The sequence below is a fragment of the Polyodon spathula genome, chromosome 8 (genome assembly GCF_017654505.1).
Source record: "Polyodon spathula isolate WHYD16114869_AA chromosome 8, ASM1765450v1, whole genome shotgun sequence".
In the NCBI taxonomy this organism is placed as follows: Eukaryota; Metazoa; Chordata; class Actinopteri; order Acipenseriformes; family Polyodontidae; genus Polyodon; species Polyodon spathula.
The window spans coordinates 45,864,743-45,889,692 of NC_054541.1; the positions used below are offsets into that span (position 1 = coordinate 45,864,743).

The 24,950-nt window shown below is 36.6% G+C and overlaps 2 protein-coding genes across 4 annotated transcripts in view; one reads left to right on the forward strand and one right to left on the reverse strand.

Moving 5' to 3' along the window:
* LOC121320037 (PRKC apoptosis WT1 regulator protein-like) overlaps nucleotides 1–10,637 on the forward strand; it is a 55,693-nt gene extending 45,056 nt beyond the window's left edge. Inside the window, exons 5-7 of the mRNA XM_041258162.1 lie at nucleotides 2,740–2,896; nucleotides 4,187–4,291; nucleotides 8,579–10,637. Coding sequence (XP_041114096.1) covers nucleotides 2,740–2,896; nucleotides 4,187–4,291; nucleotides 8,579–8,665 — 349 coding nt within the window. The 3' untranslated portion in view covers nucleotides 8,666–10,637. The remainder of the gene's footprint in view (nucleotides 1–2,739; nucleotides 2,897–4,186; nucleotides 4,292–8,578) is intronic.
* Nucleotides 10,638–19,648: 9,011 nt separating this feature from the next.
* The window catches only part of LOC121320038 (synaptotagmin-1-like), a 188,876-nt gene continuing 183,574 nt past the window's right edge, over nucleotides 19,649–24,950 (reverse strand). For all 3 annotated transcript variants that reach the window (XM_041258164.1, XM_041258163.1, XM_041258165.1), the window contains one exon: nucleotides 19,649–24,398. In XM_041258164.1, coding sequence (XP_041114098.1) covers nucleotides 24,192–24,398 — 207 coding nt within the window. In that variant the 3' untranslated portion in view covers nucleotides 19,649–24,191. The remainder of the gene's footprint in view (nucleotides 24,399–24,950) is intronic.

A 24,950-nucleotide genomic window follows, 5' to 3' on the forward strand; every position in this document is an offset into this window, starting at 1 on the left:
TATGTGTCTTACTGCTCTCGGCCATATGCAAATATTGGTATGCAGCTCGCAGTGTCGAACTTTGGCCACCCCTGGTATAGTGCAGAGTGGTAATCTCAAGAGTCATGCTAAACCAGATGCAGGCCAAACTGCCTGTTGAGTTTTTGTTTTTATGACTCTGTGGTGCATTCACTTGTGCTTTATTAAGACCAGCATTATGACAGGCAGTTGTGACTTTTGACACGCTTCTGTTATTAGATGTTGAACATAATTAGGTTTCAACAGGTAAAACAGCTGCCAAATAAGTAGTTTCCATTTCCTTGTAAACCACTCCGATTATAATAATTAAAACCAGGTGTAGAGGTAAGAGATCTTGTGAAGTTCTCCCTGACCTAGCATCGGAGAAGCAGAGTGTGTCCCACTTGCGGTTTTCTTAGTTTAACTAGTACAGGTTTGGCTGTAGGTTAATATGATTTCTGACAGTGAATGAGCACCTCTAGGTCTCATTTGATCTACAGTAAGCCAACCCCCACATATTGGGATGTTAAGAAAACAGCAACTGGAGCACTCTGCATTGAAGAGAGAACACTGCTGTGTATCTTATACTGTAGGTGTGTACAGTATGAGTCAGGATAGGAGGGCCATTGCATCCCTCAGGGCAAGGCTATGGCACGTAGGCAGAATGGGAACATTACTATAGCATGTGCAATGAATAAACAGAGGGATTTACCGTAAGGAAATAAAATGTATAATTTCTAGTGTAATGATTGTGTAGAGTAGATATAAAAGCTGTTTTGCATAGTTTATTCCAAACAAATACAGTAAACAAGCTGGTTTTGTAAGTTTTACTGATTTGGGTAAAAAAAAAAAAAAATTTTAAAAAGCCACATGGGAATGTGGACCATTTAGTTATTTATGGTATGCAAACTTAGAAAAGTTAGTCTGTACATATTGTAGCACAGATTCAGTTTAACTTCACCAGCTTTACATACTGTAACCACTCAGATTGTTAATTCGTCTGTCCAATATTAACTGAGAAAACTGGGGAGTTAATGATGTGCACAGGCTACTTATTTTTTAACTAACACTGATCAGAGCCTTTGAAATGTCATGTAAAATGTAACGTTACATTAATGAACTACCTACGATATGTTAATAGCTAATGACAGATTCAGAACGTTTTCCATAACCTTCTCCCCCAAGCACCAATTTCCGCTTCAAAATATATATACATTACATTGGACAGTGGAAAATGTATAATGTTGGTTTGCATTGGAATACGTTTTTTTTATTGTAAGTGTACATAGACACCTTCATCAGTGTAATTTAAAGATAGGCAGTATTGGATAGGTTAATAGAATATTTCAAAATGGAAGGCTGCCTTTTTATTATTAAAGAAACATGCAGAACGTGAATGCTTAATGCCACACATTGCTGGATGAGAAGATGATGTGGAAGAGTAGAGGCTTTTCCTCAGTCCAGTTGAGGTTAGTGTTGGCTTGCAGAACATAAGGACTGATTGACAATAGAATCCATGTTAAAGAGTGTTGCGGCAGGCTGTCTGTTCCCACAGCTGCTTCTATTTTAGGGATGTCAAAGTTCTACCATGTTCAGTGCAGAGAATAATACAATATGTAAAAATGAATGGCCAAACATGACAAGCTAAATGGATTATGCCATTTCAAGGGCACCATGTTTTTTGCTGTTTTATTGTTGGATGCTAGAAGCCAAAGGAAGTTTCAAGGATTAACCTTAATATGGAGAATGCCTGGCTAACTTGAATCAGAATCATAATCATTAAGCATGTGGACTGATAATGGTTAGGGCAGGCCAGTTTTGTTGTGGTAAAGCAATAGAAAAGGTATTTCCCAGAAGGTTCCTGGTAAATGTATTCTAACCAGCATTTTGCATCCCTGGTTAATAGAGCATACTAAATATTATTCATTCTATATTTGTAGAGGTATTTGATTATTTTAATTGGCATGCATCTATGTAATATAATGGCATTTCCTGGGTATTTCTGAAATTGAATTATAACCCAGGTTTTACTGGTTGTTTTATGTGGCCTGTGTTTTTTGTGTTGTAGAGTTTCATGACCCATCTATTAAAAATGCACAGAGAACCACAGTGGAAAATAGCAGCCTGGTCTTGGATTGCAAGACTAGGGCAGAGGTCGCTGTGGTTGTTAATTCAGGAGGATATTTTACATTTTTGTAAGGTGATTCTTCCAGATGAGATTTAAAGCGCATGTTTTCTCTACAGATCACTGAAAGAAAGATAATTTTCCTGAAAGCTAAGAACTCCATTTGGTACTAATTGACAGCACTGGAGACTAAAACTGTTGTATGTCGACTTGCTTCACAGATTCAAGACAGGCATGGGCACATTCGTAATTAGGTCTTTACATTGTCTTTCAGAGTGGAGCCTTTGCAGTCGCACAATCCATTACCCTTATGCCCTGTAGCATAGGGACGAGACAGCATTGTGAATATTAAGACTTGGTTGACTTAAAGTGCAAGCAGAAATTGTCCACACATTTTAAATGGTTATCCTGGGTCCCCAAACTTTTCAAACTAAGTGGCAAACTGGATTTCCAGACAGGTGGTATTTTTGTCAGCCAGAGAGTGACCTCTGTATTAAAGTACTACAATGCGCCCTTACTGCCTAAACAAAAGTTTTTTTTCTCCATTGGTGGTTAATGCAAGTGCCTTTATGTATGTATGTATGTATGTATTTATTTATTTATTGTTTATTGTGTAGCTCTGCAGCTCCTGTTCCAGATGAAGAGGTCCCTGGAAACTCTAAGTACTCTGCCAGGACTGACCGGACAGGGCACAGCCGGCATAACCGGGAGCAGAACCCACCGGGCACAGTGCCAGCCAGAGGCCTGGAGAAGATAATCGAAGAACTTGAAAGGGTAAGAACAACCAAGAGTGATATCCACTCCATTCTGTCCATGGAAATGTGATTGTATAGCACTGGTCCTAAAGCCCTGGAATATTCTTTTGATTGAGAATCTACAGCATTGTACATGATCATAGAGACTGTAGCTCCAACTTCATCAAAAAAAATAATAAAGGTTTTGTACTGTGTTTGTGCTGATATATTCTCTTTGCCTTACACTGCCTAATCAATAAAAAGCATGAGGTTTTCTTTTTCTATGTAGTTCATGGTGAAAGCCAAAATACTGTCTGGTATTTAGCTGTTAAAGATCCCACAGAGCTTGTTAAACAAGAGCATGATTATTGACCCTGGTGCTCTCTGTATTCCCCGAGATGTTTTTCTTGTCCAACTCGGTATGGGAACAGTATCTCTGAAAAGTTTGAAGGGGCTTTCCCAAGAATCATTCAGAGTAGCATTTTTTATTTTATTTTTTCAGTCCAGTGCTACCGGTCAGTGCCGTTTTCACTTTCCTAAAATAGAAGAATCTCTTCTAGACAGAAATAAAACCTGTTTACTGACAGGTAACCTTTCAAGGTCAGAACGAACCATTTGTCTTTCCTGGAAAATTCTTGAAGTCCCCTATCCTGAAGGCTGTATTCCATGATGCATTAAAGATCCACAAATGTAATCATTTCATATAGGCCCACATGGGGGGGGGGGGGGGGGGGGTAGCTCATGTGTATGTCTCAATGTCTAATAATGATTGATGAACAAAATCCAAGGCCTTCCTTGGGCCAAATATGAGATTCTTTGCAGTATCTCATAGTTACTGAAAACATGTCAGTTTCATTTGATGTTAGGAAGCTAAGTGTAAGGATATACTGCTATATATTTAATGGAACATTCCACTGGTGCTGAATATGAAACATACCAAAACTGGAAAACATGATATTGAGTCTTCAGATATTGAGTTTGTAAAAGGTAATCAGAAATATCATTAATGCAATAATATTAAACAAAACAGGTGGTCATAAGAGAACATTTATTCCCTGGCTAATGTCAATGATAGTGTGCCATAAACACCTTGAAATAGCATGGCAGTTTTCTGTGCTCCATGCATGGGAACATAGAGGAATCAGACCAGTTCGTAACACAACAAATCAGGAATAGATTGGTGCTCAGTAAATATCTGTACTGGCCGTTAATTTCTATTCTTTCTTGCTGTGAGTCAGAAAAAGATTGATACTATTGAAATGGGAGACCATCTGGTTACCCCTCAAATACAAAAAAAAGTATATTCAAGGTTTGTATTCTCCGGTTCCAGGAACTTGCCAAGGAGAGACAGGAAAGTGCACAGCTATTGAAAGCTCACCAGGATAAAGACGAACTCATTGAGAAGCTCAAGGAAGAAATCGACCTCCTCAACAGGGTGAGCAATACTTATTGTAAACAATAACTAACAGTATACATTAATAGGGATATGAATGAACCACACCGGCCAGACTAGTCCCATTCTCTAGTGCCATGTGCCCAGCTGTACCCAGTAAAGCCCAGTCTCACCTTGTTCCCAACATCGACCTAGTGGCGCTGCAGTCCACAATCCATCTCTTACACATGAAAACATAACCTGTCAATATTTCAAAACCCTGAGAATCGGAATAAAGACTATTTGAAACAAGCATGTGGAATCATCTTCCATGTCTACTGTGTTTGTGAAGTGAACATTAAACCATTACTCTTTTTGATTTCTGTAGCAGTTGTTTCTGATGCCTTGGAAAGGTTAGTAGAGTAGCAAACAAAATATATTTTCCTTCCTTTTCTTTCTTTTTCCTCTTCTCTTCTTTAAAGCCACCAGTTTAATATTGTGCCCGCTGTATTTTATTACAACTTTAGTGGTACTGTCCTAGGTTTAGATTTCTTTTGATTTACAGTTTGTATTCTGAAATTTTTCTGCGGTTAAATGGAATTCCTGATGTTTGGCCAGCAAATGGATCAGAGTAAGGACTGCTTTTTAAACCACGGATGTGGCTGCATTTGCTGTTTCAGCAAACTTTCACTTCCTTGAGCCCAGTGCCAGTGTAGAACTTTTGCCTGGATCCGGTAAAGCAGCAGGAAATTTGAAACGTTCTTATGCCGCACTGCCTTTAAGAGTTTCCTTCAGAAAGGAGTTTCTTCAGCTGTTCCAGCATGTCTGGTAGAAGACTGGCCAGGTGAAGTGGTTGCCTCTTGTTATGATATTGGCCGCCAGCGTGGGAGTTGGCTGATACTATTTGGAAAGTTGTTTGCAGACTGCTGCTGCTTTTTAAATTACATTTGCAAAGGTGTTTAGTAATTAATCCATAACCTTAATCACGCAGTCATAAAATTGGAGTAAAACTGGTTCAGAAGACTAATGTTTATTATGGTTTCATGAGTAAACTGAGAGGAGACAGAACTTTTGGGCAGTTGGCCAAATGATTAGATACAATTTGTAGCAATTTTAATCATTTGGTATAATGCTTGGCTTTACAAAACAACTAGTCGCTTCAACTTGTTATGGGTGTGTCATATCAGTGGTGTTATAATGATTAATGTATTCTTCTTTTTTAGATTGCCTTTGTATGCTTGTGTGCTTTATTCTTCACTGCCTGGTGACTTGTGAAGCACCCTGGTGGCCTGGACAGAGCTCACCGATTCATGTCTAATTTCCTAGAACATCTGATATAGCAGAAGTGGAAAGGAAGTAAAAAAAAAAAAAAAAAAAAAAAAAAAAAAAAAAAAAAAAAAAAAGGTTTTAAAAGTCCCCAGGATGTGATGACTGGAACAGAATCATAAGAAAACCTACCAATTCAGTTCTTGTAAAAAAAAAAAAAAAAAAAAAAAAAAAACATTTTTACATGCTCATAAATAACGCAAATTGACCATGTGTTTATAAGTTCAGCTGTCAAATTCTTGGCGAAACAGTGACTCCAAGTGTCAGACAGGTGTAACGACAGGGGATTTCCCAGGTGTCGTTTTTAATAGTGATCTTCACCACTTCCTTCCTCTGAAACCACATTCACACACACACATGATTTTAAAAAATGGTGCAAAAAAAAATTCTGTCCATTTCTATATAGTGGTAATTAGGCAGGCATCTGTTAGTTTGAAAGTGTAGCAGCCATGCTCTCTTGGAATTAGAACAATCTCTGAGCTCAAATATACAACACTAATCTGTTAATTCTAGATCTAAATCTTGTTAGTAAGCAGCAAGTTCTTATAAATCTACTCAAGGACAGCCATGTTAATCCTGCTGTAAAACAGATATTTTAACAGTTTAATCACGCTGCTGTTTGAGCATCGTTCAGTAATCACTGATAGTGCTCCAGGAAATGTTCTCCTCGCCACTTCGCAAACAATACATGATTACTTCTCATTCTGCTGGAGAAAGTGCAGATTCGGTTGTCATAAAAAGGACTTTGAAAAACTTGCAAAGCATTAAACCAGCTCTGTTTTTATTGAGGCCTGGAAAATAATTGATACAATTTATGTGTGGTATTTGATAAATCTGCTGTAGAGAGAAGAAAAAAGTTACACAGAAATCCTCGATATCTAGCTTCAAATAGCTTTGTCATATTTGGTGATCCTGTGTGAATCATTTATTTTACTGTATCCTCTTTTGGAATCAATATTACATTAATTTAAATCCAAGGACAGAATGAGCGGGCGAAATTCACTGTTCCAGATTTCGTTGTGTTGGTAAGCAGATGCAGAGCTTGATCTAAGTAAAGTGATTCTCCGATCTCTGCTGCTAAATGTACAGTAGGTTTAAACATGCTTTCTTTTCCAAAGATTGTACTTTTTATATAAAATGAATACTCTAAGAACGTTGTTAGAGTGCTGTGGAATAACTGCAGTACTCTGTGAACGTTCATGGAGCATCCTCTGTTTGTGTTTTGGTTACTGTTGCTATTGGTTAACATTGTGAAGTCATCCTGTAATCAACATTTCACCTCCTGATGTATATTTGCATTGAGATTAGTCGTAAGATAAGCATGCATGACTCAGCTTTGCCACTTGTGTGATAAAAGTAGTTATGACGTGCTGAATCTTGTACCTGATGACACCAAGCCCAGCTTTACAAGTTGGTGGAACTAAGTTAAAACAAGGTTAGACAAGTTCAGAAGGGTTGGTCAGTGGTTGAGCTGGGATTGAAGTCTCTTGGCTCTTCGTACTTCACTCTAACCACTAGACCGAGCTATCTCATTAAGTAAAACCTCTCATGCAATCTGTTTTATAAATGCTGTGCTGGAAGACTGATGCATGGTTTAGATTTTTCACTTTACCTGGGGGTAACCAAGCTGGAGGTAATTTGAGCCAGAAAAACAGTGTTTAACCAATACAGATAAACAATATTGTTTATTCAGTTGGGTCGATTAAGTGGCCTAATGGCATATGGTAAACTACAAAGCGGTAGGTAATTGAATATGGTAATGTAACATTATTCATCAGGTTTCATTGCACTTTATGAAGCAAAATTTTGTTCATTCTACAGGGTGATGCAAAAGTTTTGGCCATAGCTGTACATTGTAGCTATTGAGCTTTTATTACAACCTGAAATGGATAAGTGTGCTATGCAATTGCAGTCTTTTTTTCCCCCCAAAATGCTTACATTTCCATTAGCTTCTGCATTAAGGTTGTGCTGGCACTATAGAATGTTGATAAATAGTTAATAACAATCTTGTATTCCATTCTGAAGACGATACAGCAGGCAAAATTTCAACAGGCGAAATAATGGTCCTTCACACTCGGATTAACCTCTCAAACATCCTTCATTATTAATAGAGACTGTCTGCTGTGCCCATTGTTCAGGTTAAAGGTTAATATGCTGGGAGCAGTGTTTAATTTATTATGAATTCCAAGCATTCCCTGTCACTGTGAAGTCCTGAGTGCATGTCTCAGCACCCTCATCAGTGTGGGCTTTGCTAATTTACCCGAACATGCACACACAGCCAAATGTAGCATTACTAATTCAGAGTCTTTGCCAAGTCTTGTTTTTAGTGAAATAAATCTAATCAAACCTGTTACTTTTTTTCATAAAAAAAAGCACTGACATTCACAATAATTCTTCCCATTGCGCTTAATTTTAGTGGTTCATTGTTCTTCTGTTAAAGTATGTAAAAGATAACAATCTACATTTCAAATTTGATTGATTGGTGGGGTTGGCTCAACCTTTTACTTGTAGTGGATGAAAGTGACGTGATCTGGTGAAATGACAAATAAAGTGTGTGTGACTGTATCTCATTATTACCAATATTCTGTTACAGGGACCCCTATTAACAGGCAAGCATGGCTGCTAGTGTTACAGAATCGGAATCCAGCAATGAGAGAGTCCTTGAATTGTATTACTTAGACGATTTGGTTCTAGGTTTGTCATTGTAAATATTTTAGTTAGAAGAGCAAGACGTATACAATGTAGCAAATCAAGGTAGTGTAATGTCACTCATAGAGGCATGGCTTATTAACTAAGCACATTGCTATTGGGAATGCTGCCTTCCTCCCTGTCGTAAAACATTTTTACACTTTGGGGTCAATGTAAAAGCCCAGCATTCTGAAATGTGCCCAAATCTACCAGCACATTTGCATATCAGAAAAACAGGGCAATTACCTATTTGCTGCCCTTACAAACCCAATAAGAAAAGAGTCAACTCAAATGAAAGTCTATGAAATGGTCTCTTTTTCTTTTTTTTTTTTTCAGGATCTTGATGACATAGAGGATGAAAATGAACAGCTCAAGCATGAGAACAAGACCCTTCTGAAAGTTGTCGGACAGCTGACCAGATAGAACTCGGTCTGCTGGAAGAAACAACACAAAAAAACAACTACAAAAAAAAAAGAGATTACAGTATGTATCGCTGTGTTTATAAAATTGCATATTTTATGGAATGGGTGGAGAAAAAAAATATTTAAGGAAATCAGCAGCTTGTTTGTCTGTCTGTTATGAAACTGGCTGAATTGAAGGTCCCTTGTTAAAGCTGCAGAAGTGCTACAGTTCATTCATGATTAGAAATGTTTATTCTGTTTATCTGTTTAGTCTGTTTATTGATTTCCCCAGTGGCTCGCCTACTGTAGTAAAAGCACTATCGCATGGAGTGCAGGGTGAGCCATGCAATCGAAAGCATGCAGGTTCAAGTCTCGACTGCAGCAAGATGACGATCTTGAAATACTAAAAGAAACAAAGTAAATGTAATGACGAACGTTTTGAATAGAAGTCTTTCTCGATGGCTTTGTTGTTGAAACAGCATTGAAGACTTTGGGAGACTTCTAGCTGAAATATTTGTGATTTGAATTTATTTAACTTCTTTTGCTATTTCTAAATGTAGTCCTATTGAGTGTTTAATAGTTTTATGTACAGTTCTTTGGGCTCTTCTGTGAAATAGGCAATCTCATAAATACAGCATAGGCAAAGTCCCAGCGTGTTTGTAGGGGAACACTAATTACCAAGCATGATTTGGGCTTCCTACAAATCGGGTAGATTTTTTTTTTTTTTTTAATTGAAAAATTTTGCTCATTATATGGAAAGCAAATTCTGGAACAATGAGAAGAGCTTGGAATGAATTGACTTTGATCTGTTAAGCAGCAATAAAGCTTTCGTGGATGCACTGTTAACAAGAACACACAGCTGTTGATTTATTTTGCCTTGCATCAAACATGTTGGGACTTTAAAAAAACAAAAAGGGGAAATAAACTTGATAAGCAGTAATTGCCAAAGTTGTCTGGTTTAGTGGGATCTACCTGTACTTTTGGGTAGAAATAAATTTAATGTAAATGTATTGTACATAGGTCCATAGATTTGGTATTTGAAGAACTATAAATGAATTAATGTATTTAAGAGGCCTTTTGTACCGAAAACTACAAATCTTTGGTTCATGATCATGTAGAAGAAAAGGGGGCCATATCTTGACTATTGAGTATCTAGAATTGTTTCTGACTATCACGAACTGCAGTGAAGGGTCAGTTTGTTTACACTGTATCTACATCATGATCAAATACCATGCAAGTAAAATAAATAGGTAAGCAGATAAGCATATCCTAGTTCCAATTAAACCAAGCTGAAACACTTTGGATCTTACATGTTTTAAGTATACTTTTGTAGATAGTGATCAGTTAAAAAAACAAATAAAGCCTGGTGCTTTTTTTTATCATTATATTGATCACTGAAATCCAGGTGTAAAAAGTAAATATTTAAATAAACAACAGTACAAGCACTAAATGTTAAAATGATTTCCCACAAACATTTCTGTTACTATATGCAGGCTTATGCTTTAAGGTGATGTAAATAACCTAGCAAGTTTTTCATAACCGAGATATGATATATGATACATTTTAATATTTAATCTGAAACAAACCTGTTTTTAGCTAGAAGGTTAATCACAGGAATGTGTTTTTTTTTTTTTTTTTTTATGGGGCGGAGGATTATGAGTGGAATGTCTTGATTTTTATTTAGTAATTCATTTTATGGTAGTTTGTCTGTCAGAAATGAGTCGGTGTATATTGTTTTATGAAATGCATTATTTGGGCTGCTTTAAGTTTGGGATTTTCGGTAGAACTCGATAGATCTTTTTATCTGTATTAAAAAGCCTTAAATATATAGAAATCTATTGTGATTTTGTAATGCCTTTGTTAACACTTCCCATACATGCCAATGTGCACATTTTTACTTGGTTTGTATAATGAAGATCTTGTTAGATGTCACCAGTAGCTTATGCATGTACAGAAGAGAATAGTCATTTAATAAAAGTTTGATTACACTTGTATTCCCTGCTGTCCTTTTTGTGTTATTTGAGTTCATGTAGAAGTTATAAATACTATTAGGAAATCAGCCTGTGCCCCACTTTCTATTTAATTTGAAGATACTTGCACAGGATATCTCTGAGCAAAGATCTAAAAGAGGAAACCTCACCTGGAGAGTGTATTTTTATATGTCGCCTTGTTCCTGATCGGGACTTGTATTACACAGGCCCACAAAATTGTATTTTAAAAGTATTTGAACATCATCTAACTGGACTTGAAACTAATTGTTAACCCCAAGTCTCGTAATGTGGTATGATATGTGATACCACACAGTACACAATGCAGTATATTTAGCAGCATCCATTTTATTGGTGCTTTTCATAAGCCCACGCTGCAGAATGTCCTGCCTTCCCCTCCCCCTTTCCACATTTACATGTATATTATTTAAATACAATAGCTGATTCAGCGACGGTGGTTTGGAGTAAATCGTTTTGAGAATATAGACAATGGAGTCCAATGAAACCAAAATGAACTTATCTGGGAAAACCCAGGTGCTCTTTTGTCTGTCCTTTTTTATTTATTTTTTGTTTTTGTTCATAAACCAACCAATAAAACAGCAGTACCTTGTCACTGGGCTGGTATGTATGCTGCACAATAGCCCACGAATGAACAGATGAATGACACTTTCACTCCCACAGCTACATTTTTTATGATAAATTAAGAGGATGAGTAGGAATTGGCCTGTTTACATGCAGAATAGGGGGACCCATTGAAGGACTGTTTCTGTGGTAATGCTTAAATCGTATTTGTTGTGCATGAGTTACAATAGAAAAGTAATTCCTATAATACAGTACATTATATATTGCTAACCTTTACTGTACTAAATAATGGAACCTTGCATTTAACTGTGTGTTCACTATCTACCCCCCATAGCTAGAATGATATATTGCACAACACAAATAAATGGAAGTGTCATGAGGTTATCTTTTTGTGTCGGGTGCATTGAGCTATACAGTAACATCTTGTTCCATCGTACTCATTCTCTCATAGACTTAAGAATACTACTCAGTACTACTAAATAGTATTATTTGGGTTTTTCTGCTACCAGATGTTGATAAATCATGTGATATGGCCTTTCACCACTTGCTTACAAAAGCACGGTACTGTGATAAGGGTCCAGATTGTCTGGGGGTCAGTTTACAGAGGATTTTAGCCTTGTAACCTGAAGAAGCCGTTGTCACATATCCAGTATGGTGCCTTGCACAGTATCTCAGAAACCAATGACAGAACAGACATTTGAAGGGTTCACCAGATGATGCCAAAAGCTTTGAGATACTGGCTTCACATGTAATCTACACAGCTGTTGCTGCTGAGCTGTAAAAAATAGCCTGTACCTCCCCGAGCACCTGTACAGCTCAGGAAGCTCAACACACTGTGGATAATGCCCAGGACATTTCCTATCAGAGAGACATTCCTAATACTTAGAAGACTTTTTTATGTTTTAAACGCAGATACGATTGATCTCAAGCTATGTCATGTACAGTAAGATACCAAAATCGTTGATTGTAGGTGAATCCATGTTATGAATGCAGCCTAAGACAGCCACCTGCAAGCTCTTTGTGTGCAACTCATGATAATGAAACACTGAGCTGAACTCACAAGTACAGGGTCTCTGTAGAGGTTCTGAACCCTGGGTACAGGGGTCAGAATACATGTTTTACTACAGTAATGCTCACACAATGGGGTTATTGTTCAATAGAACAAGCTTATAAAATACATGTATTCTCATCAAACTATGTCACACTTTGACTTATCATACAATTTAGAATGCATTTTACGAACAATCTACACAACGTAAATTCATTCTGTCTCTCAAATGATACCCATGTATATTTCTCACTATACCTGCCTATTGGATGAGACGTTATGAAATACTACTGGGGTATTGCATGATGCAGCCTGTTCTTATATCGAGTTATGAAACTTTTCATAACTTTTGAGTTTTAACTCTCTTTGACATTGACAAGCCTTATGATAAAAATTATGCTCTTTTCATATTTCTCAATGGTACCTGCTGTTCTTTCAGCATTTACAATGCTTTTACTCTAGAAAGATGGATATGTTTCTTTGTAAATGTATGTTTAAAAATAAATAAATCAACTAATCGCTTCCTATTATAGACGAGGAAATCCGTTCCAATTTAGATCCATAGAGCACATTTTGTTGTCAAACCAAGCGAGTGTCTGTCCATGCATTCTAAGGTACGATTCAAAAGTTGGTTTCCTATGTCTGCCACCTTGTGACTGTCTGACATATTGTGTTTAAAGCAAAGGGTTACAGAAAAAAAAAAAAAAAATCTCAAATGTTGGTCCACACCCCCAGGTTATTATCCTGAATTGTATTACTGTAATTGTGATGACAATATGTGGGTACTTTTAGCAGTTCAATCCATGGTGAATGTGCATGGTAGTTTTGTGGTTTCTCATGTTTTTCTCTCTTTGTGCATGCTGTGAATATATTATTTTTTTCTTTTTTTTTACCATGATCACTACAGTATGACAGGTTTGTGAGCGCCTGACTGAATTGAATTCTGCTGTTTAACCAGAAGACTTCAAAGCCTCAGGAAGTTTAAGCTTTCATACAGTCAGCTTTGGAGAAATGCATGTGGTGGGCATTAGAAATGACAAGCCCTATTTTAAAGAGATCTGTTTCAAGAATAAAAAAGAAATTGTTACTAAACAGTCAGGGATAGTTAGTTATCTAACTGCACGTCATTTCCAGAAACACACATTAAATAACCCGTGAGTTAAAGCTGTGCGGGTAGGGCACATTTATTTGGCACAGCATTTGAGCAACTCCTGATCAGTAGCTGTGTTACCACAGGATATTGAGGTATATGGAGCATGACTCCTTGTGAGTGATAATGCCCCCTGAGCTAATGTCAAATTGAAGAGATCCTTGAACAGTTGCATGGGGAAAAAAACACAGAAAGAAGAAAGTACAGAGTGATTGTTACACTTCCTTGCAAAAGCTGGCAGGAAAATGGAAAATGATCAACGAAAGGACACTCAAGGATAGTGATAGATAATATCTAGTCTTAGACAGCAACAGATAGATAAGAAAAGTGGTCTGTTTGTTTCAGGCATTTTACCCAGAGTCAATAGCAGCTCTGAATACATTTCGAAAAAAGCAGTTTGTGTTTGGATAACCCTGATGTTACGGATTCCAATACCCAAGGTACTGTCTCCTCACTAAGCTTGATTGATGAATTTTCTTTTAAAATGGAAAGTTATTTTACATATGCTAATTTCGCTGTACCACTGGTATGTGGAGATATCCATAAGATTAGCATGCCTTCAATGCATTGCTAATTAAGACCCATGTTGCAAACAACTGTAACCGTTTGATATGCCAGACAAATAAGAACAACTCATTAGAAACTAAATATACAGATTCGCTAAATTGTATTACTCTTTGAAGTGGAAATTGCTGTCAGATTGAAATCTTATGGTTGCCTGTTGCTTTTGTTTTGTTTATTACAGGTTTGGCACAGGTATGACTTCAGGATAAACACTGTCAACTTTGAGATTAAGTAGCAAGAAACTAATTTATCGTATCTGCATACTGAGGAATAGGTCACATCTGCTTTGCAATCCATTCTGTAGTTGTAGTAAATCCATCCACAGTCCAGTATTCCTTGATTAAGCAATACAATTGAGAGGACCTCTTACCAGGAATTTGATCAATCAGACTCCTGCTAAATCTGCTCTGAACTGACTGCACTTATCACAGCAAGATTGTCTAATTGCTTAAATTCCTCGCTCTTGATCATTTTAAATTCAGTATATACTTCTTTGAGTGGAGTTCTGAAACACGGGATGGGGTGCAGCCGGTGTGGCTTTCTTCCTCTGTTAATAATTTGCGTTTAAATTTGTGCCTCTTTTATGGCATTATAAATTCTTGTGTTAACACGAAATCTAGAGCAGTAAAATAAAATTATCCACCTATCTGAATTTCTCACATCTCGCGTTAACCTAAATACAGATAGCCAAGGAATAATACATTTAATTACACATATTCATTTTGAATACATTGCTTAAAAAAAAAAAAAAAAACACTCGGCTGTCCTTTCCCACTAGATCACAGTATCAGATAATTTGATCTGAATTGTTAGCAAGAACCTTGAGAATGACATTTCATGTGAAACCTTTTGAAATTAATTGGTACATTTCATGATGAAACAATCCAAGGTTCAAGATACAGGGAGAGCAATTGCTTTTACAATTCACAGCATCTCGTTTATCAAAAGCACAACCGCTGCTGCATTGTAATAATCGAATTCCTCTTACTTGGCACTTACTAGTGTACGCCTGTCCAAAACTGAATTCCGAACCCGATTCAGGCAACCGGAGAGGAATTGTTTGACTTGTCATGCTTTGTTTTCCATAACTAAAGTCAAAATGACACCTAGAACAGCTTTGTGAATGATTATTTAACAATAATTAATAATGACAGTGAGGAAACTAGATCATGATTGAGTGTTTATTTTAGGGTCCAAAGCAGGCGTATTATCCTCATTTATATTACAATGGGAGACTGCTTTAAAACCACAGTGTTCAATTATACACTAAAAATATGACTCTGGGTAGATAGATTTCAAAATGGTAATAAATAAACAAATACATAAAAAATCCCTCAACAGACTTGAATATGAAAGTTTTCAACAGGTGTCTTCTTCTTGTTATACCTATTAAATGTTACAGCAAACCCCTTCAGAGCTGTTGCTTTCAACAAGGCTTGTGTACGAGGGTGGAGGCTGGGCTCAAAGCAGCGAGCATTTTTACCACAATGTAAGAACCAGGCTCCACTGCAGGAGTGGTTATAGAGCTTTTAACCTCATCTCGCCATCAAGGATCTGAGTCCAACACTGCCTGTTACATTTTTATTGCAACAACCATTTTAAGCATGACTTTAAAACCAGTGGTATGGGTTATACTGTAAAAGATGATTATTATTATTATTATTATTATTATTATTATTATTATTATTATTATTATTATTATTATTATTTAAATTTTATAGTAGGCTACACAACAGGAGGCAAAAACCATGGAAGTAGCCTCTTACTAATGTGACCAAGTAACAGAGCAGCTGCCTTATGTATGTGCTCCAGGGGTGAAGAAGCTTGTCAAGTCACTTCAACAACTGCTCTTTCACCTGCATACAGCAGCAGCAGTACAACCCTGTAGCTGCTGACTGATGTTAATGTATAGCAGGATGTCTGAGTCATCATAAAGGACATCATAAGGTTGAAAAAAACTACTTTAGCAAATATTAAAAAAGTGTGAAAAATGCTGAGTTTGTACAAAGTAAGGTCACTTCAACATGTTGTTGCAGCAAATGTATTTTCATAAATGTACAACAGCAGGACAAGGGCAACATTGAAAGTGAAATCCCATAGGTGGCGCTACAGTACAAACTCTCTCTCTCTCTCCAAACCTCCCTGCTGTTTAAGAATCTGCATGGTGACTGTCAGCAGTTCCTTTCTACCATCCAGATCATGGAATCTGTAGGCGGCTCTCTCTATGGGACATCCTTGTATCCTGCAAGCTGTATTTTCAAAAGAGCAACACATGTGCTGCTTTGCTATTCTAAAGTGGCCTACTTACAGTACTTTATAATCACCTTTTATTTAGACGGAAAAGGTCTTGTGGTCCAGATGGCACAATATAAACGTTTGGATAAGAACTCAATTATGAATCAAAGAGATGTGCTTTTCTGCACAGCACATGACTCGACGTGCTTTTAAAGAAAGCTAAACATCTTTAGTAGCTGATAGTGAATCTCATTAAAGGGATTATACGGAAGGGAGGGCCTGCCTTTCATCTGGCACTTTTGCCTTCGGTCACCTCTTTATAGGGCTTAGATTGTGTCTGCTTTTTTTTCCCCCCTTTTTATTGTTCTAATTAATTACATAATTATTTCATTTTGTTTTGCAAAACTCAACCTTCCAAAGCATACCTGAAAAAGATTATGTCTTGTTAATTGGACTATCTTTAAAAAAATAAAAAAATACATTGTTGAAAAAATTATTAAATTAAAAAAACATGATGTGGCCTGTGCTTGTGTCCATGCTGCTAATAGATTAAATAGAACACAGATATTAAAGGTCAAATCAGAGTTTCTGCACAACACATGTAACACGATTCGAATGACCTGGTGCACAATTCTACTCTAAAGGCCTTACAAAGCAATCGTTTTGTGCCAAGTCAAGTTGGTTTTGGCTAATGCCTTCATCAGTATAGATCTGCCTTTTTAAACACAAAGCAGACCTTGCTTTAAAAGGCTTGCAATATGAAAGCAAATTACATTTAAATAAGTATTAAATAAGGAACAATATGAAAGGTAATTAGAGAAAGTGTTGTATGGCTCAAGACCTAGGTCTGCTTATTCCTTCCCTAAAAAGAAATGACTTCCTCCCTGTGCTCCCATGGTGGTTGTGTGAGAGGTGAAGGAAGTCATTAACGATGCAGCTGACAGGTCCAGCTCCCTTCCAGATACAATTATCAAGGTCATTAGGGAGCAGCTTCCCTTCTAAGATGCTATTGAATAACCAGAAGCTAAGTGCCAAGCTTGGCCATTTCTTAAAACTGCTGCATTCCACAATTCTGTTCATTTCTATACTAACAGATGATACCCTGGTGACTTTTTTCTTTTGCCCTAATTTAGCCCACTCTGCTTTTCAGACCTCGTTGGTTGACTAGCCGGTTGGTTTAGTTTTTGCTAAAAGGATCCCCTTTGAATCCTGCTTGTCATTACATTCTGTTACCAAATAGGCACATGCCTCAGCTGACAGCAGCAATACTGTAGATGATAAATGACATCTTCACACTCTGTTGTAGCATATTTTAAACATACACTTTTAAGGCAATAGCTTTTTTGTGGGAAAACAAAACACTGACTAGAGAATCTGTCCAACATGTTTTTTAATTTGACTGCCTTTAATCTGACCTCAGTATTTATTATATGTTGTGGGAGGTTAGGGTTGCCATCTGGCTGTTTTTTGTGCTGCCTTACTAGTTGCCATTGGAATTATTTAATCTGCAGTTTTTTTGCTTTGATTTTGTTTTTATCATTTGGGATAGTTAAGCACAGGGATTCTACTGGGATGCATAGTTATGAATTTTGTTGTCCATATCAAGCTTATATCAGTATACCTACTCAATTGAACCTATATGTGACAGTTAATGCAGATCATCTGTCAATCAATTAGCTGCTTCACTGCATCACAACCATGCCTCAAAGATGGCAACCCTATAGGAGTTTAAGATTAAAAGGTGGATTGCCAACTAGTGAATGAGTTTATTTCTTACCAAAAACTCCATGTGAATACTTTGTTTATCTGAATGTATTTGCTGGCTGTTGATTTTGGTTATTTGTTTATTTGAAACATTTCTTGAGATGGGGTATTAAAAAGTTCACCCCTAAGGGTCTACATGAAATGTGTCCAGGCTCTGCACCCGGAATCACTCAAAAGTTCTAATTTCTAAACAGTGGAAGAAATGAAATACCTAAAAAGGTGAACAGCAATCTTGGATCAGTCTTGGAGAAAACCCAAAAGAATAGAGATAAATATCTGACATTTCCACGTACATTTTGGTATTGAATACTAATGATTTTTTCTGGCTCATCTTTTTTATCTGCTGCCATTATTTTGAAAGTACAGCCTTGACATTTAAACAAGGAAAGAAATATCACTCAAGGTCTGGCAAAGCTTGTTTTCAACAATGTAAAAACAGGTGTGTTGTTGAATTGCTGCATAGACATCTCCATCCAAAACATACCTACACATAAAGTATATACAGAAAATATATACCACTTGATCATACATCAGATAGAAATGCAGCTACAATGTATTTTTGACCTTCATTTGAAATATGCATATGAGATATGGGTATACAATTCCGCAATGCGTTCTGTACAAAAGTAAGACCTGATTACAAAGGGTGTACAGACTGTAGTGTAGTCATTCCCCAGTTTGTTTTTGCCACGGCCAAGGGCCACTATAAATCGTTTTTTTTAAGCTTCATATAAATTTACAATAAATATTCAACTTAATAGAAAATGCTCGTTCAAAAACAATAAAGTTCTCTCTTTTGTCTAATATCTTGTCAAACACACTGTATTTAACAGCATTTTGCATTTCAATTTCTTTGCACAGCAGAATTTCACTACCACGGCTCACCCAGTAGGTTGTCACAGCCCTCGGTTTGAGAACCACGGAATTACGTGGGGACCATTTCTTTCTCTGACAAACAATTTAATACAAAGGGACATTTTGTTTCTCTTTATTTGATTATGAAGAGAAATGAGAGCCCCCTCCCACCCCCCCACCTACTTAATTTTGCTTCGCTTTTCACTCCATATGCCATTCCCAGTTAATGGAGTGTAAAAGCAATAGAGTCTTTTATACAACTAGCTAGCTTGTCATTCACCTTAATCATAATTTCTTTCAAATTGACCATGCTATCTCAGCAATAGAGTGTGTCCATTGTCTGTTCAGTTTAAATGGGGTAAATGTTTTTGAAACATTTCTGCTCAATCTTCTGTTTGTTTTTCTTAGAATGAATGCATCAATTGGACACACTAACATCTAAATGATCAAAAACTACCCAACTCTTAGCAAAATAAAGTGCTCTTAGTACTGTCAGAGTTTGCTTTGCTCAGCTGCAGGCTATTGGGATACAAGATTCTCTGAGGTCTATTTAAATGATCTTGCCCCCTTAATGTTTTACATTGAAATGCTTGTATTATCTCTTGGATGCTCAGCTGGCTTTCTTGATAAAAAGGACTACAAGATCTTTATCTTTATTGATTTTCTGATTTTGTTTTTGGTAAATAAGCTTTCCAATAAGGCTTGGTAACACTTACTTATAAACTTAAAGGTTATCAATAAATAACTTACTGATATGAGAAATGTATGGCACAGGTGGAATCTGACCAAATACAATTTAAAAAAGTACAGCAAATGTGATTTTTTTTAATCCAGACATTTACTTAACATGATGTACACAGCTTTGAAAACAACACTTAGTGAAGTATAACACAAATGCAATCAGATCACCTTAAAGGAGGACAAAAAGAAATGGTTTTAAAACATTGGTTATCACTCATTTGAGATTTATTCATTGCCTTCAAATAATAGCGTTTCTTCTTTTCTGTAGCAGCCTACACATTAGGTCTAAAAGCATACACAAGATCAAATCGAACAGCCAGTAATAAAAGGGCTTGTAAACGCTTAACAGGAAATAAAACATTTTTATTGAACATTTGTGTATATTAAGTTATATAACAACAATCAGGAAACTCCACAGTGTGAATCACTACACAAAGTGAAAACAAAATTGTAAAACACCTCGTCAAAAATGAAGGTATACACAGCTATATAACCATCAGCTCACACCATCACGAGCAATATGGCAGGAAAGAACACCCCAACATTTCTACGAGATTACAGAGAGAAAATTTCCACACACACAAAATACTCAAGCAGGCAGTTACTATACACAAAGGCAACTAGGATCTTTCTACAGCATCAGATTCTAATACTTTACACAGCTTCGTCAGAAAGGTAAGTGTGGCTTCTTTATTTTGTTGAGGAATGAAATGTCTTGGTCACACAGCAAGTTCAAAGTGGACTTTATTTAAACAGAAATGGTAGGGTTTAGCGCATGCTTTGGAGGCAGTAAAGGAAGCATTGCATCTCATTGCAGGTAATGGCTTTTTACAAGGCACACTTGAAACCTTGCAGTCGGATCTTGCAAACTGCGATGCTTCCTATCACTGTTAATTAACCTGGTATGTATACGCTTTTATTAATGCAATACAAATAATTTGTAAACGTTGTTATATATCCCTTACTCGTCACACTATGATACGTTTTATCAGCTTTGGATCCATTTGTACAAGGTTAATCTTATAAATAATACATAAATGACACACTAAATAGACTTTTAAAATATTTAAACAACTGGGTATAGGTTATCATTTATAACCAGGGATATAAAACATATTTTATTTAAAGATTAACTCCCTTGTAAACAACACATAGACTTTAACAGTCTCTCAGCAAAACTAAAACTAGAACTGTGAAATGTGGGGGTCACCTTTGACCCTGACCTATGATTCGAGACTCGTATTAGGAGTTTCTAAGGTATCCTTTTATCATTTGAGCTAGACCTATTATTTCAGTATCTGATGCTGAAAGACTAATGCATGTCTTTGTTTCATCATAAATTAAATTTTAGACTTAATTGCTCTATTTCTACAAACTAGCTTTATTTTTTTTTTTACCAAAATTTTGTATCTCTTTTTTTATTAGTGTTTTATTAGATTTTGTATGAGGCTGTTTTTAATGTAATGTTTTAATTTGTGTGTGTGTGTGTGTGAAGCGCTTCGGGATCCCCGTGTTGAAATGAGCTATAGAAAAAGGAGATTCTTGTTGTTGTTGCTGTTATGTAATTTATGTTTAATGCAGATTATTTTGTTGGACTGACCCTTAGCTCCAGGGCTACTGTTGTACTAAATGCTTTTTTTAGATAACCAAACGAACCTATTCGCAATATAAGATCCGGAAATCAGTCGTAACAAAGGTAAACAGCATGGAACTACCACTATATTGTTTTCAAATGCTAAACATTTAAACAAAATGTTTGGAAACCATGAGAAATATCAACAGGAATAATAAAAACAATGTATTTCATTTCAAAATGTGGAATTTACAAAAGGGAGTTTGTCTTTAAACTGCACATAACATTAATAGAGTATATACTATATCTCGGCCCTAAAAGACTTAATGGGATACTCAAAATTTTGAATTTTTATTTAATTTAATAAATTATCAATATTTATTGCCATCTGTATCTGGTCCCATAATAACATACATATTATGTTAAGCTAAACCTAGGGGTACATTCGGGTGTACAACAAAAAAGATGACAATAATAATAATAATAATAATAATAATAATAATAATAATAATAATAGTAACATTTTGGTCTGTTTTTCATTTTAATTCCTGAATATTTCGTTGTTGGACCTGCATGCAAAAAATAGGGTAAAAACAAACACATCACAAACGTGTTTAGCTCATATTTCAATAGGAGCTCAGTGTGCTGTGTCCTAACCATTGCTTTACAATGAACGTAATAAGTAATAAGAATCTTCTCTCTGGGGCTACACAGCCCACATATAGTAACACTATGAGCCATGAAGAACAGACATCATACTGCACAGTGCTCAACAAAATGCTGTGTGATTTGAGCCGCTCTCTTTTAAAACTCTGTTTCCAATGCATAGCCCGTCAGTTCTTGATTGGTCCGGGGTTATTAGAACTGTTTGTGCTATGCACGATCTCAGCAGTGCAGTAGAAGGGAATGGCAGCATTAATACAATATCACTACAGAACAAATCGGTCGCTATCCACTGAGGAATCTACATTTCTAAGCACGCACGGCACTCACAGTGATACACAAAGCAGTCCCTAGAGACTCTCATGGAATGACTAATAGCTTTATAATAGTGCCATTTACTATATAATAACATTGAAAACATTTAGAAACTCCTCCTGAAGCAAGCATCTAGCATATACAAGAGGTTCCTCAAAGATAAGGGAATCTGTTTTAATTTACTAGAACTTTTCACTTTGTATTCCTCTTGTTAACCCGTAGTAAAGGACACAATAATTATTTTGAATTGTTTCATTAATGAAGGAGACCATTAACTTTTACGGTTTTTGATTATGTATTTATTTATTTATTAATCTCATCTCTTTGTGTTAGAAGAACACTAGAGAACATACCAGCTACCATGGCTTCAGTAGTGTGGTAATACAAAATGGCAGCCATTTTTGTTTCCACTAAAACCCAGTCCAAAATGGCAGTCATGACTGCTTCCATAAATATGCAGAGCGACCATGCCATTGTTTCTCTGAACAAACAGAAAAACCTGGCAGCCTTTTCTGTTTGAAGTCAGCTTAGTGCCAACTCCTGCAGCAGACAACTCATAGCTGAACACGGCAGCCACAGGAAAGAGGCAGTAAAACAACATGGCTGACAATGTTGCCACCGTGAGAAGGCAGAACAATATGGCGGCTGACATTCCTGGTACCATTTTGGGCCTGAAAAAAACAACAAGCGCGGCTTGTACAGAGTGCACTTGAAGAAAAGGACACTGTTGTTACCTCCCTGAAAATGGCAGTGTTTTAACTCTCATCAGCATTTTCTACATGTGTATACTATCCTGCTGGATTTTTGATTTTTTTTTGATTGAAGGTAAGGGGACACTATAAAAAGAGACCCCCGAGTATAGCAGAACAACCCCCCCCCCCAACCCAAGTTAATTAGCAAAACATTATTAAAAAAATCATGCAGTTTCTAAAAAATACTCCAGACACTGAAAAGGTTATCTAAAAATATTGATCTTAAAGCTAGTGTCAAAACCCCTTTCCCCACTTTGAAAACCGTACTCTAAACCCTCAACTAAGTCTATATCAAACATCAAGGCTATCAGTTGTAGACAATTAGCAAAATACTATTAATCTAGCTTGAAGGACACAATGGCTAGAACATCGTTCCGTTTCAGAGGGGGTTATATTCAGGGGGTCAAAGTAATGCTTACAAGTTCAAGAAGATCTGCTTCTAAAAAATAAAGACCATTAAAGAAAACATGGTCTTAACAGATGACCTATTGTACTTAAAAGTAACTCACCGGTCCACAATGTGAAACCTTGCTCAAACAAAAAAAAAGGCAATCGTTTTAGCTTTTTGGAATGTCTTGGTACAACGATGAAGCTAAACTTAAAGATCTTCAATTGAAAAAAAACATAGTATAAAAAGTCATAAGAAACCCTGTGCTTATATCATTTTCAGCAGCATACTTTTTTTTCTTGTGTAACCATACTAGTTAATGGCCTTTTTTTTTGATGGTTTGATAAGTAAACATACAGACTGGCACTGTCCTTTACAATGTGAGTACACCTCCACTAGTGTCTTCTTGCAGGTTGGAATTTTAACTTGAATGCAGTAAGATAGAATTGGGAATCCTATAATATATAATATCAGCTTCCTGTATCTCAGTCCATTTACATAATTTAAAATAGAACATCTTATTAAAAACATCGAGATATACACAGATTAGGAAACGCTTAACTACATACAAACACAGACTAGAAATCATTTTGTTAGCATACTGGTATATACAACTGTGTAATACAATAAATAATTTCAGTCATGCTCTATCTACACAGATCATATTGCTTAAAAGAAGGGGGTGGCCTGAAAAACAAAACAAACGATGCAGTAAAGTGAGAAGAGGGTGTTTTTTTAAAAGGGCCTCTACATCTGCAAAGGTGGAAAGGAAATTCAAAAGAAAATAGAAAGTACCGTTAACTGTTGTAAAAAAGGTGATGGTGGTTACAGAACACAAAAGATGGAAGTGAATGGACCCATATTACTGAGGTATTTACATATACTGGCTAAAGAGCACTACATGGGTAGGTATTGAAAGGTTTCTCTTCTTTATTTCTTGACGGTAAGCATCGCGTCCACTTCTTCCTCCGGCTTTAGAACGTGCCACTGTGCGATGGGCCTCCTCGGATTAGCCAGCATGTCTGACCAATGTCGCAGCTCGGTTCCACTGCTGTTGAAGCCCACAAAGATCTTGCCGATCGCATCGTTTTTGCCGATCTTGTCATAGTCCAGAACAGTCACCACAACTTGCACTTTCTGCAGAGGGACAAATGTAAAGAAAACTCAATTTGAGAACTTCTGATAAACACGGAGCTTCAACTGTTAATCCATCTGGAAAACAATTTGTCATGTGTTTTGGGATGTACAGCAGATTGGCTAGTCATTTGAATATGCAGTTATAAACTTTAACCTACCAAATACTCCAGGTTCCCAAAGATTCCATTTAAATTAATATGAACAGTTTACCCTGCCTGTTATCTTCTGGTTTGCACAAAACTTGTTAGGAGGTGTGAGGTAATTCTAGAAAGCTTCCTCTGAGATGCTGTAATAGAGTTACTATTTCTAAAGGATGGTCTCTCTTTACGTGCAGCTTTCCATGAGTAATATGTATATATATATATATATATATATATATATATATATATATATATATACATACACTGAGTGTACAAAACATTAGGAACACCTTCCTAATATTGAGTTGCACCCCCCTTTGCCCTCATAACAGCCTCAATTCATCGGGGCATGGACTCTACAAGGTGTCGAAAGTGTTCCACAGGGATGCTGGCCCACGTTGACTCCGATGCT